The sequence below is a fragment of the Zophobas morio genome, unplaced genomic scaffold (assembly GCF_036711695.1).
Source record: "Zophobas morio isolate AGI-343-1 ecotype UQ-CSIRO unplaced genomic scaffold, CSIRO_AGI_Zmor_V1 ptg000044l, whole genome shotgun sequence".
NCBI lineage: Eukaryota > Metazoa > Arthropoda > Insecta > Coleoptera > Tenebrionidae > Zophobas > Zophobas morio.
In genome coordinates, this window is record NW_026972149.1 from 3745805 (window position 1) to 3761698 (window position 15894).

Below are 15894 nucleotides of genomic sequence, written 5' to 3' on the forward strand. Positions count from 1 at the left end.
TTGCTAATTATAAAAAAAGCTATCTGGTGAATTTTTCGCCTCTCGCGTTTTCTTATATAAAAATAAATCGAACTTGTGCGTCTCGCTGTGCACATAGCGATTTAAGTAAGTTACTTAAGTGCATTGTTTCTCATTTTTTCAACTTGAGGCGCAATTGAAAATGTTTTGTCAGGAAATTACGTGTTACCTGTGTAAAATATAACAGATCTACGTAAATGCATTTAGGTGTAGGTAAACACGGTAACGTAACTATTTAGAATTCTAATCATTCTTAATTCATGATGAAACGTCTAACGTAAAGTAACCTGTATTTTTAGGACTACTCTGTGCAAGAATATTTTTAGTAGCAATTACAAATATTTATTTCAAGTTATTTTAATTTATTCTATTGACGTTCATTCTTCTCGAGATTGTGAAAATCTACCACTTTAAATAATGACATACATTAATTTAGCTGATGTGTTTTCCAAATTAAAAAAATGCGCTGATGTTTGCAAGTTTATTTATTACGAGTTAATAATGACATTTTCTAGTAAAAATAGTTGGTAGTTGGTGCCACTCTGATGCGTTTGGACTATTTTAAAACTGTGTCAATAGTTCTCAATGAATCATGTCGATGACATCAAAAAAAACTCTGCGAGTACATCAGTATCATTTCTACTCTGAAACTTGGAGTTACGAAGGCCAACAAAAACAAAAATGAGACTGACATTTAATAACACTTTTTTCTTAAAAGAGACAAAACAAACAGCACTAAACAAGAACATACTTAAGTAATAAAAAAATTCGGTGGACTCGAAACAGGACTTAAATACCAACTTAAAGACCAATGAAAATGGTGCCAATAAACTATGTACCCAACAATCGAAATCATGCTGATTCAGAGTTGGCTTTGGTTACCGTTTTACTTTGACATCAATAATTCACACCCAACGTTGAAGAAAATTATTGTAACTCAGTGTAAATATTTTTCCGATTTTCAAAGGCTTACAGTTATTCAGTAGATCGCAGAGAGATTGTGTAGTATTAATTATAATTAATATAACAATTTAAACTAATGAAATGTCGGGTTATGTAAATACTTAGCTGACATGTCGTGTACAAGGACATATTAAAGGCTGCTATTTTTGGATTATTAATGTCTAATATTAGAAACTGTTAAGCTCAAATCTCTAATATAAAATTTTATTATTACCGGAAGTTGTATTTCAAAAATATCAGCACCATAACTGAATTTGCCCCTTAATTACTCTAAATCGATAGTATATTTCCACCATGTTGTAGATCCTTTATAGAATCTTCCAAGCGGAATATAATGTAAGCGTTTCTCCATAGTGGAAATACTTGCGCATCCTTTTCATTCCAAAGAGCCAGGAATAAATACTGGCAAAGAATAGCCCGGCCGCCAAGAATATCTCTCATACCAAGAGCAAAAAATATCAAAGAAGAGTCTCCTGCAATCCAAAACACATCTTCTCGCCGCCATTAAACAAAGACGAGCCTTATTATAAATATTTTCCATCCAGATTTCCATCTTTTAGAATTTTTATTGGTTTTATTTATCTATCGTAGAATTAATAACAATGACTAAGGAAATTTTGCTACCCCTGCCTCGTAGGTACAGAAACCGCAATAACGAAAATAGTGCTAATTTCTCAAGGTCGCTTACTTTTGGGGTCGTACCTTGACGGGTAAAAGAATTGATGCACACGTTACACTTACTTGCGGTAAAATTAAATTTAAATCATTCTTTTACACCTCATTGACAGATAGGTCAAAATATTTCGACATCAGCTTTGTCGATTTACACCGCAACTTATACAAAAAACAACTAAAGTCATAAACATTTATTTCGAAAAAATATGTATACATAAACATTTGTTTCGTAACATGGAATAACAGTGACTAGGGTAATAACCGTAGTTTCCTGCTAGAGACATACAAGTTAGTAATTAATACTCACATACATAAGTACCACATATTCTTAAAAAGCACAACCTAATTGAACAAATACCATCAAGGACATGAGATAAAATTTAAAATGCATAAATCCCCATTGACCTGATTCTCAAAAATCTCTAGCGCACGCGCGAGTAATAATTAAGTGTCCGCTTTGTCACAAGAGGGCACAAGCTGCACAGTTTGCACAAATCCACCACTAGAGGCCTCTACATATTCAAAAACTCGTGCATTAACTGGAAATTTTTGAGGTATTCACCCTGAAGGACAATCTCATAATAAATTTGTACTATTAAAACATCAACTCTGGCTGAGTCATTTCTGCGTAAGCAAAACCTGGTGCGCCATATTTCTTTCAATTTCTGCATGTTCCGAGTCATGTGTAAACCACACCCCAATTCCATATCGCGATCCTTTCGTGACCGCTCGAACTCCGTGCAGATTTTCAAAACCGGAGGAAAAAGCCACCATTCTTCCACATTTGGGTTTAACGACGCCCTTCAAACAGAATAGGCAACATTTAACAACAACCCGCGAAGATGCCTACCTGGACCTCTTCAGCATTCAAATCGGCCGAGAAGATGAACTCCCCGCCTTCGAAGTCGTCATTTAAAAATATAATTGCGCTGTAGTCTCTCCAAGTGTAAGCAGGCGACGATTTTTTACAATAGTTATCGTCCAGTACGATACAGTTATCCGCATGAATTGGGTGACTTAAGTCGGTTCGATTGGTGGGAGAATCTAAAATTAAAGTTGTATAACCAATGATAAGAGATTTATTAGTGGGCTGCGATAAGCTATAAATGGGTACGCGCGGCCTACTCAGATAGGTGTGATGCGTACGTCACAGATGCGTCTAATACATATGCGAGCGGCACGCAGGGAGGTATAAGAGGTTGCGCGAAAAAACTGGAGAGCGTGTACTTGCCTGGAAGCGGTGATCGGCGCACCAGATGCGTGTACGAGAAATAGAGTTTCTTTTTCACTTGGAAGAACTCTTGTATTCTGAGTTTTGCCCGCTCGGTTAGGTCTAGATAGAGTTTGAGGTATTTGGGGTCCAGCAAGCCCACGTAGACGAGCAAAGTGGCTCTGTTGAGGGTGAACCCTGAAAATTTTTCCATAACGGTGTGGGGCGATCTCTTGCCCTCGTAGCCATCTCCTGTTATTGCAAACATTTTGGCTATGTTTACTAATGTTTTGCATTCCTCGGTACTTGCCAAACCCTCTGATACGAATCTGTTTGGACCTCGAAGTTGTTTTTCTGTCATTATAACACGATACTTTAACGCCTGCAGAAAAAACATCAGTTATGTAGTTTACGCAGATCCAACTGAGTCAGATCCTTTAACTCTTATTAAGCAGTGATGTGCCGTCAAAGATGAAGCAGTTTTAGTAGCTAAGGAAATGGAAAAAACAGTTACTCTCGTATATCAAATCGTTTATTTTTAAAACATGAGTACCTGTATAAAAATATCCAAAATATAGAGAGTTAATAGAGGAACATTTACGTATTTATTAAACAAAAATCCCAACAAGCATAATCGAAGATCAGGCAGTGCTGCTACTCAAGTAGTTTGGCCCTGCAAGTCAAAAGCTGTGTTAATTGACCACATAACCACATGCTAATTATTTAGCTCACATACATATGTAGGTGTAAAAAGATTCAACACGAATAAAAAAGAAATTCCATAACCAGGTAGAACACCTACTAAAATACGCAGCAGAATTAGTAAATTCATCTACGATATATTGGAAGAGAAAAATCATGGTCATTTTATCTACAAAAATATACATATACATATAAATGATAGATGTTTGGGTTACTGCAGAATCGTAAAACACCCACAATAGTTTAGTTTGACTCACCAAGATCTATTTACAGTTATGTAAATCTCTTCAGTCATATTTCAAAATACAAAGCGAAGGCTTACGCGTCATTCTTTTTTTTATTTTCTTTAGGTTATAGTTCGATAATTTAAATTTAGCTAGGCGTCCTAATATACTTATTTATGAAGCCGCTGTAGGATCCTTTTCAATCAATTGCAGTGTTGGTTGAACGAAACCTTTAATATAAATATAATACACTATTTCAGAAATCTTTTGAAAAATTTTCCCCATGAACTGCTTTTAAGATTTCTGCAAGTGCTACTTTATTAAATCTTATCGCAGTTGAAAGTTCAAAGGGTGACGCCTCTATTTCGTACAAAGTCGAGAAGTTTAATTATCTTTACAAAAGAGACAAAGTAACAAACAAACTTTCGCTAAAGATGCTCGGATATTAGTTTCCTCTTATTTTATTCGGTAACAAACAACCTTCTATAACAGTCATAAAGTTTAGAAGTGAGATGATCTAAGATGAATATAAAAGATGATATATGAAACAAAGGAATGCGCCAACAAATGCGATGTTTGTAACTTTAAGACCAACTCACAATTTATTAACACTGAACTTGTCTTAGTGTTTTGAAATTTTGCACATGTTTTAACGTTGTTATGATCCTAGTAAATAGTTAATCAGAATTACTACTAATAAGGCCCCTTCAGAACACAATACACTTTTAATACTTATAGCCTGGTTTTCAAGATAACTTTTGAAAAGTTAAAATTTTTAAAGAATTTGAAAGGTTTTTCCAAACGTACCCTTTTCAAAAAAGTCACCATTTCAAGGAAAATACACCGTTTTTTCAAACAAGAATACGGTTTGGTCCAAACAAATTTCCCTTTTAAAAACATTTAAAATTAGGAATTTTACCTTGATTTCAAAGATTTTACACTGTTTAGAATTTTGTACTAATAAGGCCCCTTGAGAACACAGCTACTTTTTAAGGAAAACACCCCGATTTTCAAGGGTTAACAGAAAAGCAGAAAAATCGTGAAAAGACTCCCGTTTTTTAAGGTATATTTTAAAATTAACATTTTTTGAAGAATTTGACCGGTTTTTCCAAACGTACCCTTTTTTAAAAAAGTCAAAATTCGGACAAAGTCCTCATGAGCGAAGCGAATTTTAAGAAATATATCCTGTTTTATCAAACGTGAATACGGTTTCGTACAAACAAATTCCCCTTTTAAAAACACTTAAAATTCGTCTTTTAACCCTGTTTTTCTGTTGGGCTACTTCAGAACAAAAATGAATATTGTTTCGGCCAAGAAAATGAAATGGAAAAAAAGACTTTTACTAATACAGACGTTGAATCAGTTTTATTATTTGATCGATAAGACCACATTTAAATCCAAAAACTGTCAAGTCAAATTTATCAGATTTAACTAATGTATTCGAAATATCATCAAATTCATAATACATTTTATCTTTTTAATGATTTCAGCCTGGTTTTCAAGATAACTTTTGAAAAGTTAAAATTTTTAAAGAATTTGAAAGGTTTTTCCAAACGTACCCTTTTAAAAACATTTAAAATTCGTCTTTTATACCCTGTTTTTTCTGTCGGGCCATTTCACCACACATATGAATACGGTTTTGTCCAAACAAATTCGGACAAAGTCCTCATGAGCGAAGCGAATTGCCCTTTCAAAAACACTCAAAATTAGAAATTTTGCCCTGTGTGAAAGACTTTTTTCCTAGTAGACCCCTTCAGAACACTTCAATTTTTTAGTAAATATACCCCTGTAAGATCTTTTTTAAAAATTTACATTTTAAAAAGATTTTACCGTTTTGAAGTTTGTACAGCCCTGTATACGTATATCTAAAAAGCAACATTTTAAGAATTTTGCCCTAATTTATTAATAACTAGATAACAAAGTAAAGTTTATAATTCTTGGAAATCCTCCAACACTTCTGGTTGATACAAGTTTTCTTGGGAAAGTCGGTGGGTTTGTTCATTGCCCGAGTCGTCATAATCAGATTCAGAACTGCAAAGAAGATGTTAGAAATAACTGAGATTAAACTAGCTTTCATACCTAAAACTTGAATCATTGGGTATAGGCGCAGGTTTTTGAATCGCTGGTAGGAAGGATATAAATTCATTAACCTGTGAATTTTGAAAAAATTTAACTGTACATTTTTCATAGGCATAATCTGGTTTGAATTGTAAAATGATTGTATTTTCTGATACATTACTACATGCCACTTCTTCCCACGGCACAATAGCACGTCTTACGCCGATGGATCTTGACTCAAAGTGATAAGAATCATGTATTTTTACCACAGCCACAGTTCCTATAAAGGTTTTAACTGCGGTTGGATAATGTAGGGATATTTCACCATCTCCCAGTATTTTGGTCTCCACTTCGGCCATTTTTTTTTTTTTAGATTGAAGAATTTGGAGTTCTTTTAATGCGCGGACAAAAGGAAGTGATGCCTCAAAAACACTAAAAAGAAATAATAAAAAATGCAAGTTATCAAGCAAAAAATAATCACTTGCGATAATTGACCTAACCTCACTATATGAAATTCAAAATGATAATTGTGCAACATATTACTTACCGAGAATCATCCTCCATGTTGCTCAAAAGAAGGTATTGTGGATAAAAAATAAAGAACGTTAAGACCTAACAATTTGTTATGTTCGTTACATGTCAACAACCACAGAGTGTCAACTGTCACTTTTTAGTGATTTTACGTTTATTACTCACCACTCACCAGTGTTTTCTAGGGATTTTTACCTGGTTGGAACCATGAGTAGAATAATTTAAATTTCAACATCTTAGTTTGGTTGAGCAATTGAACAAATTCAAAGGCACCAACGAAAAGGATTAAAATCCAAACGGTATTGTGTCAAAGTTTTCTAGAATAACTCTCTTGTCATAAACAAAACCAAATTCCTTTGTTTCTATTTTATTTAAAAGTTCTTTAGTTTTAGTATCTCTACTAATTCGATTATATTGTGTACTGATTTTACTGTCTTTGTGTTCTAAAATATTATTCATGCTATCGGAATTAATCTTTTCGAACGTTTCATAGTTTAATGTAAATCCTTTAATTTTGCAAACAACTTTACCTGTATTAGTTTTATAACAATAACTTTTTGGACCTGTTGATACCCAATCAGCAATCCATACGTCCTTACCTAATTCATCGGTCCAATCTCCCAATAGACAACCTGTTTTAACAGTGTTTTTACCATTATCTATATATACAATACTATCTGTATCATAATATATTACACTTTCTCCTAATATGTCTAACATTTCGTACAATCTTAGTCTAGCATTTGCGGTTGTAAAAGCCGCTATGAATATATTGGTATTGAAATCATTTTCTACATAGCAACCTTTATACTTGTAATCAATTTGTAACATATTTTCGTTTAATTCATTGATATGTATATTATCAAGTCTGTCGTCTAATAAAATCTCATAAAATCTCTTAATATCTGTAACATATTCTGTTGCGCCCATATTTTGTCTTTGACCAAATTTACCCCATAAGGAATTTAAGCAGATTTTTGCAACAGCTCTCTTTCCAGGATTATTTTCTATTTTACCCAATTCAATACCTAGATTTTCTTTTACGGCTTTTCTATATTCTTCTTCTGATTCAAAATCATTTCTCCACTCACTTGTCTCTAACTTTATTTTCATAAATGCTTTTACATATCCTTTAAACAAATAACTCGATTTTTGTTCAAAATGCCAAACCTCATTAATAGTTATTATTTTGTATCCTTTTTCAATTGCCTTTTTTACTTCGTTTGTACACCAGGTTCCTCTGACAATTCTTTGAGATTCCGTATGAGTACATTTATCTTTTTGATTATTTAATTTTGCACACAATTGACATAATGGAAATGTTAGTTTTTCATCGCCAGATTTATTTTTATTTTTAACAGGTAAAACAGGGTGATACAAACCTCTTGGTGGTAAAATTTCACATTTTATTAAACCATACCATTTTGAATTATATGTAGGAGGTTTGAATATTTTAGTAGGATGTCCAACTGGATAATCATCATAACATTGTACTGTTGGATATAAACTACAAATATCTATATATTTCATTTTCTTTCCATTAACTTTTAGTTTTGTAGCATTAGTTCTTCCTCCGAAGAATGCATTTCTAGGATTAAGTTCTTCAATTTCTTTATATTTGCTTTTAATTTGTTTCATTTCTTCTTTATATTCTCTAGATTTAATCCAATTGCATTCCCACATTTCTATTAAATTATAGCCAGCTTTTTTTATTTGCTCGCTTCTTTCCATTGTTTGTTCATAAAGATCTTCCATAGTTGTTTTATTCTTATTATTAATAAAATTTGAACTATAACATTTTGTACAACCATGCCAAAAACAACCGTGATATTGATAGACTGTATTAGATTTTTCATCAAAGCCATCAACTTTTGATCCACATATTCTCACTTCACCATCGTTTAATGCATGTTTTATATTTGGATTATGAAAACTATTCAACCAAGAAATTGATTGTTGAGAATATTGATCTTTTTTTAGATTATCAACAACTGCAATTGTATCTTTCTTAATATATTTTGATCTATATATAGCCATACAAACACCAGCAATTGTAATGTATCTAAAAGGATCTATGTTAGCTATTTCTAGAAATTGTTTTCTTAATTCAAGACATCCTCTTCTTAATATATCCACATCAGAATTACAATAATCATAAAGTTCATTTTTAAAATCAAATAAATAATTTTCTTTTCTTTTTTGTTTATGCCATTCTAAAAACTCTTCCCTATCTTTTATTTTCATAGAATTAACCCCATAGTATTTTGTATTTGGTATTTTTCCAATATAGTTCTGATTTTCTGTTGTATTGAAAAAATGTGGAAAATAACCTTTTTTAAGTTCGTTTAGACCGAATGTTTTAGGGAAGTTTTTTAAAGGTCCTTGAACAAAATTACTACTATCAATAATTCTTAAATTAATTGATTTTATTTCCATTAACATTATTTTAGATCCATTATATATGCAGAAAGGTTTAATACCGTTTTCAACGCAATATTTTAGAATAAAGTAAGAATCATAACCTTTACCATAATGTGCAATAGCTGTGTATCCTTTATGATCTCTAGAAACTAACCATTTACAGAAATCTTTGTTAGTCTTAAAAGAATCAACATTACCGTAAAAATCGTGAGCTATAACTAAATTAGGTACGTGTTTGCCCGTTTCTTGCATCGCCTCATAATCAAAGAATAAATATTTTTGTGTGTAAGAGCATTTAGTTGTATTAAATGAACATCCGCAATTAAGACATTGATAACCGTTTTCGTTCTTCGTCTTCGACTCCGGGATCTTTAAATCCCCTCGTGAACCGTCTTTGACTTGTGCTCCGCACCCTTTGGTGAACTCTGGGCTGGCCCTGCCAGTCTTTCTTGGTATTTTAACACAATTTTTACATTCTTTACATTGATAAATGTGATATTTTACTCTTTTGTTTGTTTTATCAGGAAAAGTTACTGTACAACCTTTTCTATCACAATTTTTACAACCTTTTACTTTGTATTCTTTACCACCGTCTTCGGCTTTGCCTCTGGGCATGCTACGGACTAGTCCACTGTGTGGACGCTGGCCCTGCCAGTCTTTTATTTTAGTTTGACAGATTCCACCTTTTTGCCGCTTCCATTGCATGTAACATTTATGTTTACGTATTTCAACCTCTTTATAACAATTTCTACATTTTTCCCAGCCACATTTGTGTTCTTTACTACCCTCTTCTATCATTTTATTACCTTTTTTTATCATTTTATTACCTCTTTCAACGATTTTATTACATTTTTGGATCATTTTCGGTTTTGTACAAATCGGCTTCGCCTTCATGAGTGGACAGAGTCGTCTCTTCGGACTGCTGCTCCGCAGTCCACGAATTAATCTATTTCCTTCTTCAATCATTTTTTTACCTTCGTCAACCATTTTATCACCTCTTTTGAGTATTTTATTACACTTTAAGCATTTATGAAATCTTTCACAAACTTCAGAATGATTTTCTAAACATTCTTGATTAAAACAGTATCTATTGCATTTTTCGCAATATATTCTTTTAGCAGAGTTTTCTTTGTGATTAGATTTGAAACACATTATGCATATATTATCCTTTGTTTTGCATTTATGTATATCTTTGTTTTGATATGGTTTATCACATTTTTTACAATAATAAGATTGACCATAGAAAGCTGTCATACTACCAATTGTATCAAAATGATTTCCATTTTTATATAAATATATTTTTATATCTTTTTCAGGCCCCGAATATATTATGGAATTAAAGCATTCCGCTGCTACGACTTTTATTTGAATATTTAATACTTTTTCTATACTTGTAATATCATGTAAGGTAAAATACTCTTCATTATATTCTCCAAGCTGATTACATAGCTCTTGAGCTAAAGTTGTTTGTAAATTTCTTCCCATTCTTATATATTTTAATTCATTATCATTATATTCCTTACCGAGTATAATGTTTGTATGATAAGTTAATCCAACAATAACGGCTCTTGGACAACATAATCTATCTTTATTTTTTATTTGTGTTATACTTTTCTTTGTTCTTGAGTCTTCTGCTATATTTAACAATCTTTTCGCATTAGTGGCACCTCTAGGTATATTAACTACTTCTACATTAAATGTACAAGTGTATATATCTAAATCTTGATTTGAAGTTAAGATACGTTGAATTTTGTTTAATAAATTATCAACATCAGTCGTTCTTGATAATCCGGTGGAAATAGGTGTCCAAAGATGGGTGTGGTTAACTACTATATTTAATAAGTCTCCTTGTTTAAATTTTGTTTTCTCTTTTACTGTTTTAATCATATCATTCAATCCTTCTCTAATGATACTAATTTTTTTCATAATTATGTCAGAAACATCGGACTCTAACGATTCTTCTTCATCTTTCAATAATATAATTTTATAGTAAACTTTATGTGTATTCCATTTTTTGCTGTATTCAGCTTTTGTTTCTATTATTTTAAATTTAGGTTTTGTTGAAAACTCTGAAAAATAATCATCTTCGATTGCAAAAGGTTCCTCACCAATTTTTTGTAATAATTCTGCTTTCTTCATTTTTGAGTAACCTTTGATATTCTTTTCTTTGGCAAGTTTTCTTAGTTCTTTCAACGTTTTATTTTGTGTCGATTTCTCTAATATTTCCTTCAATATTTCCTTCAATATTTCTTCTAGACTTGGCAATTCAATTTCATTAAGAAGTGTGTTTAAATTATCATTGTTTACATTATCTGAAATTTGATTCAATAGATCTATTTTTTTACTATTTCTCTTTATGTTTAAGTTTAGTTTGCTAGCAATTGATTTTAATTTTTTAATACTAATCCTGCTTAGTTTGTTATGCCAATCTCCAGCATTGAGTTCTTCTTTTAAAATTAATTTTACAAGATCTGATTTAGTTTTTGAGTTATATTTTGAGTAGTTCTTTAAACCTTGCCTTCTTGCAATGGTTTTTAATTTTTTCAAATTTAGTTTATTTAGTACAATTTCATTAGCTGATGTTGGTGTTAAAAAATATTTATTCATCCAAGACGATTTATGAGTTGAAGATGAACTAGAAGACGATTCTGGTTCGACATCTTTATTAATTTGTTCAATTATTTCACCCACTTTTTTTAAATCCCCTTTAGTAAGTTTTACAATTTCCTCAAGACTCATTTTAAGAAGTTGATCTTTCTGTATTTCCATTTATAAGAAAAAAGTTTTTGCAAAATATTTTTTTCAAAACTCTTAAACTTTATCAATGATTATAATATGTTAGTAAGATATGTTTTGGATAGTATTGCTTTCCTACTAATTTACCGCACTTACATAATATTTTTTTACCTCTATATTGTTTATTCCAACATATGTTACACAAAGTTGAATAACCACCTTTGCTTTTTTTATTTGGATAAAAATTGTCCAAATCTTTTTCAGTATTGCAGTTTTTACAAACTTTTTTATCCATTTATTAGAAAGATATTATTTCATAATAAATGACTCATAATACCAAAAGGGAACAGTCAGCTAAACAAAAGATAAACATAATAATTAAAAAAGATTACACATTAACAGAGTCTAGTATTCCGTCAGTGAAGAATTTAAATAATATGCGATCAAGACAATTAGCATTAAATTTTTTAGCACAAAAAGGAGACCCTACTTCTAAAAATATTACCTTAAAAGAGTTTGCTAAACAGAATAAAATTGGTGAAAATACAATTAGGAATCAAATAAAATTTCTCACTGGTGAAACATTAATTAAACATAACAAAAAATCAAACAATATAGAACAATATAACAAAAAACAGAAACAAATTAAATCTAAACACAAATCAAACACATCCCAATCAGATTACAAAGCGTCCCTGAAAGCTGGCAGTACAAAAGAGGCTGAAGAAGAATTTGATAAAAATTTTAATAAGACTATAAATTCCCTATCTAATAAATAATGGCACTAATTGATGTTGCAGACAAAAATCAGGTAAAAATTATTCAAAATAGAATAAAAAAAGACTGCATTGAGTTTAATAATTTATCTGTTGGCAATAAAGTTAAAGCATCTAATCAACTGTATATGGAAAACAGAATTTTAAAAGAATTAGGAAATGCTGCAGTTGAAACAATAGAAAAGATGGACGAAGAAATCGAGCATAAAGATAACAAAATTAATGTATTGGAACAAGAATTAAAAGATGTAAATAGTTATGATGAAGAAAAAATAAACGCATTACTGAATAAAAATCCTGTTATTAGGTATAACAATAAAGAACGAGCAAAAAGACGTTTAGCAAACACTCTTTCTCTAGTTAATAAATGAATACAGCGAATTTATTAATCAAGGCAAACTTAAAGATTGTTGAATTAACAAAAGAAAAGAAAAAAATTATATATATTTTTATTTGTATTATTTCAATAATTCTTATAATAATGTTAGTTGCATTTCTGCTTCGTATATACCCTCTTTAATTTTTTCATCATTAAGATCAGAAACAAAATAAATCCAAACATTATATACACGTTTTTCTACAACTGTAAATATTTCTTCTGTCCAATTTGTTTTTAATTTGTTACGATATATGTCAACCATATTTGATAATCTAACTCTATCGCCAACTTCAAATTTTGGTTTTTTATTTGTTAATGTAATCATATATACGGTTTCTAACAATTTTCTTTCATTTCCTTTATTTACATCCTTTGGTTTCATTTTAATAGTAGTATGATAAGAATTGTTATAAGATTTTATAATTTTTGGAAGTGGTGAAATCCAATCAAAACTGTCATATAATATTGGCTTGAATTTATTTCCTAAAGTACGGTTGAACCTCTCAACAAAGAAAGCTTTATTTTTTGTTCCTGTACTGTAAAGATTGATATTGTATTTATTTAAAACGATCCTCATATCTTTATTATAAAACTCTTTTCCTTTATCAGCATGTAAATTTTTTGGTGGATTGTGTTTATCTTTAATCGCTTGTTGTATGATTTTTAAAAATGCATTAGCTACTTCTAATCCTGATTTAGTTTTTAAAGGTTCTACCCATACAAATTTAGAAAAGGTGTCTTCAGCAACTAGAATATAGATAAATCCCTTGTTGATCTTTTTAAATTTATTAAAATCATTCGTCTTCGGCTTTGCCTCTTTTGTTCTTAAATTATAACTTGGATCTTCTGATTTACCTTTTGGTCTATAGAAAACATAAATATCTATTTGCCAAGTATCATCAAGACCTTTGTGTTGGAATACTCGTGTTTCATAGTTTTTCCTAGCAGGTTTGAATAATTCAATAATTAAAATATCTTCAGGTGATTTTGAAAAATTATTTTTCACTGATTGACAATTTCTGCAAGTTGATATTCTTCTCCAGCGTTTATACTTTACAATAAATTCCCTTCGGCCATGAGTGCTTCGCGCAAATTCTGGTTCTCCAGTGGATTTAGTTTTCGTTTTGCATATTTTACAATAATCCATTTATTTGATTCTAATTCATGAGCGCCCCTGAAAGGGACCACGGCTCCGCAGGCCGATTCTTTTATATGTACTTTTCTTTTTACCACATGCAGGACATAGTGATGAGAAATAATTTTTGCCCTTTTTATCTTCTTTAACAATTATATTTTTGTTACCTGTGTTTTTTTTACATTTAAAACAATAAGTATTCATTTATTATACAGAAAACATATTTAGATAATATCTGTAACTTTTCCAGTTATATTTGTTTTTTGTAATTAATGGAGACATTAATAAAAGAATTAATAAACATCCTTAATTATTCATTTCCTTATAAGGACTTCGCCTTTGACTCTGGACTGATTTCATCAGACTTTGTTAATAAAATAATACTAATTTTTCGTAAAATTTCAACTTCTTCATCTTCTGTCAGATTAAGTTCAATTTGTTTACCATTTACTGTACAACAGAGAGTAGAGATACCATTTTCATTTAAGTTGATTACTATATTGTTTTCCATTTATATATGTTTTATTTTGTAAATAATTCAGGCGAAGCCCTCATGAGCGTCCACACAGTGGACTAGTGCGTAGCATGCGAAGCGATTGTGCATAGGTCAAAGACGTTATACAGAAAACTTGACTAACATATAAAAGAAAATTGGAGTACTTAATAGATAAGGTTTATTATGGTTATAACCACCGAGATTTTCATCCGTGTTTACTTTTTCTTTTTTTATCATAAAAGATAAAAGATCAGATTCTCTAACAATAAAGGGTTTAGAAACATCTATTGTTCCTTTATTATTACTGATATTCAAATCTTTCAAATTAGCCGTTGAGTAGAATTTTACAACTTCCACATCCATTGGCAATCTAATAAATCCTTCACCATCAAAATAAAGGAAAAGCACAGTAACAGCCTTTTGTCCATCAACTTCTTTAATAAAACGAATTTTTCCTACAAACTGTAAAAAAGAATAATGTCCATAATTGATTAAGGTATCATCTAGTTGCCCTTTATTGACAACATCATACTTATCAATTGCATTAGCAGTTTTAACTAATCTTCTATTACCAATATCAATATATTTTCTTGTAGCGGTTAGATTCAATGAATCTTTTTTAATCATATTACTGAGTTCAGGTTTAACAATTTTTAAAACGCTTTCTGAATCATCTTTTTTTATCATATTACTGAGTTCAGGTTTAACGATTTTCAAAATACTTTGAGAATCATCTTTTGTAATCATATTACTGAGTTCAGGTTTAACAATATTTACAATAGTTTCTGCATCATCTTTTTTAATCATATTACTGAGTTCAGGTTTAACAATTTTTAGAATACTTTGAGAATCATCTTTTTTAATCATATTATCATTGACTTTATCCACAGTAGCATGCAAAACGTCCATTTCATGGACTAGTGCTTCGCGCGCACTATTCCACTTTGTGGACGCTGACGTTAAATATTGTAAATTAACAGCATCGCCAGGATTTTCAGGTTGCTTTACATTAACTAATTTGTGTCCTGCGATATCATAATCACCATTTTCTGTTAGATTAAATCCTATACCAGGTGGTCCTCTTGTTGATTTACCTCCTTTTTTTCTATTTTTTCTAAGAACGTATTCAGGCAAAGTCCTCACGAGCGAAGCGTATTCAGATGTCATTTATGGGCGTAAAATTCTTCCTATATTTCATTTCAGGAGTTTTAAAATCAACAGTTAAGCAATCAAAAGATTTAATGTTATTTTCATAATATTCCCTAAGTTTCTTATCCAATCCCTTTTCTCTAAATATTAAACTTATATCATTACCATCACAGGATGGAAATATTGAAATATAATTACATTGTAAACGAATTGATTTTGGTACTCTATACCAATCCTGCGTTATATAAATCATTGAAGCATTCATTTTTCTTCCCCGTATAGCTAAATCTATCAGTTTCTTTTGATCTTTTTCCGTTACAAAATCATCAACAACAATCAAATTTTGTTTATCTCTATCTAGTTCGTCTACATCGACAATGTCTTCTATATCTGATGAAAAGTACGATTGTCCACGAATTTT

The 15894-nt window shown here is 30.7% G+C and overlaps 2 protein-coding genes across 3 annotated transcripts in view; both read right to left on the reverse strand.

Annotated features, from left to right (window-relative positions):
- Positions 1–1832: 1832 nt before the first annotated feature.
- The window catches only part of LOC135141308 (prolyl 3-hydroxylase 2-like), a 31102-nt gene continuing 17040 nt past the window's right edge, over positions 1833–15894 (reverse strand). The window contains exons 7-9 of the mRNA XM_064072292.1: positions 2888–3248; positions 2507–2700; positions 1833–2457 (exon numbers count right to left, since the gene is read on the reverse strand). Coding sequence (XP_063928362.1) covers positions 2275–2457; positions 2507–2700; positions 2888–3248 — 738 coding nt within the window. The 3' untranslated portion in view covers positions 1833–2274. The remainder of the gene's footprint in view (positions 2458–2506; positions 2701–2887; positions 3249–15894) is intronic.
- LOC135141307 (uncharacterized) lies at positions 5671–11627 on the reverse strand. 2 transcript variants are annotated; one of them, XR_010282369.1, is made up of 3 exons: positions 6398–11627; positions 5872–6282; positions 5671–5823 (listed from the first exon to the last, which is right to left on the reverse strand). XR_010282369.1 is itself a non-coding variant. In XM_064072291.1 (3 exons), the coding sequence occupies exons 1-3, from the start codon at positions 6412–6414 to the stop codon at positions 5721–5723; spliced, it is 531 nt and encodes a 176-aa protein (XP_063928361.1). In that variant the 5' UTR covers positions 6415–6612; the 3' UTR covers positions 5671–5720. The 2 variants fall into 2 exon arrangements, 1 of the variants encoding a protein (XP_063928361.1); XM_064072291.1 differs by having other exon boundaries at positions 6398–6612.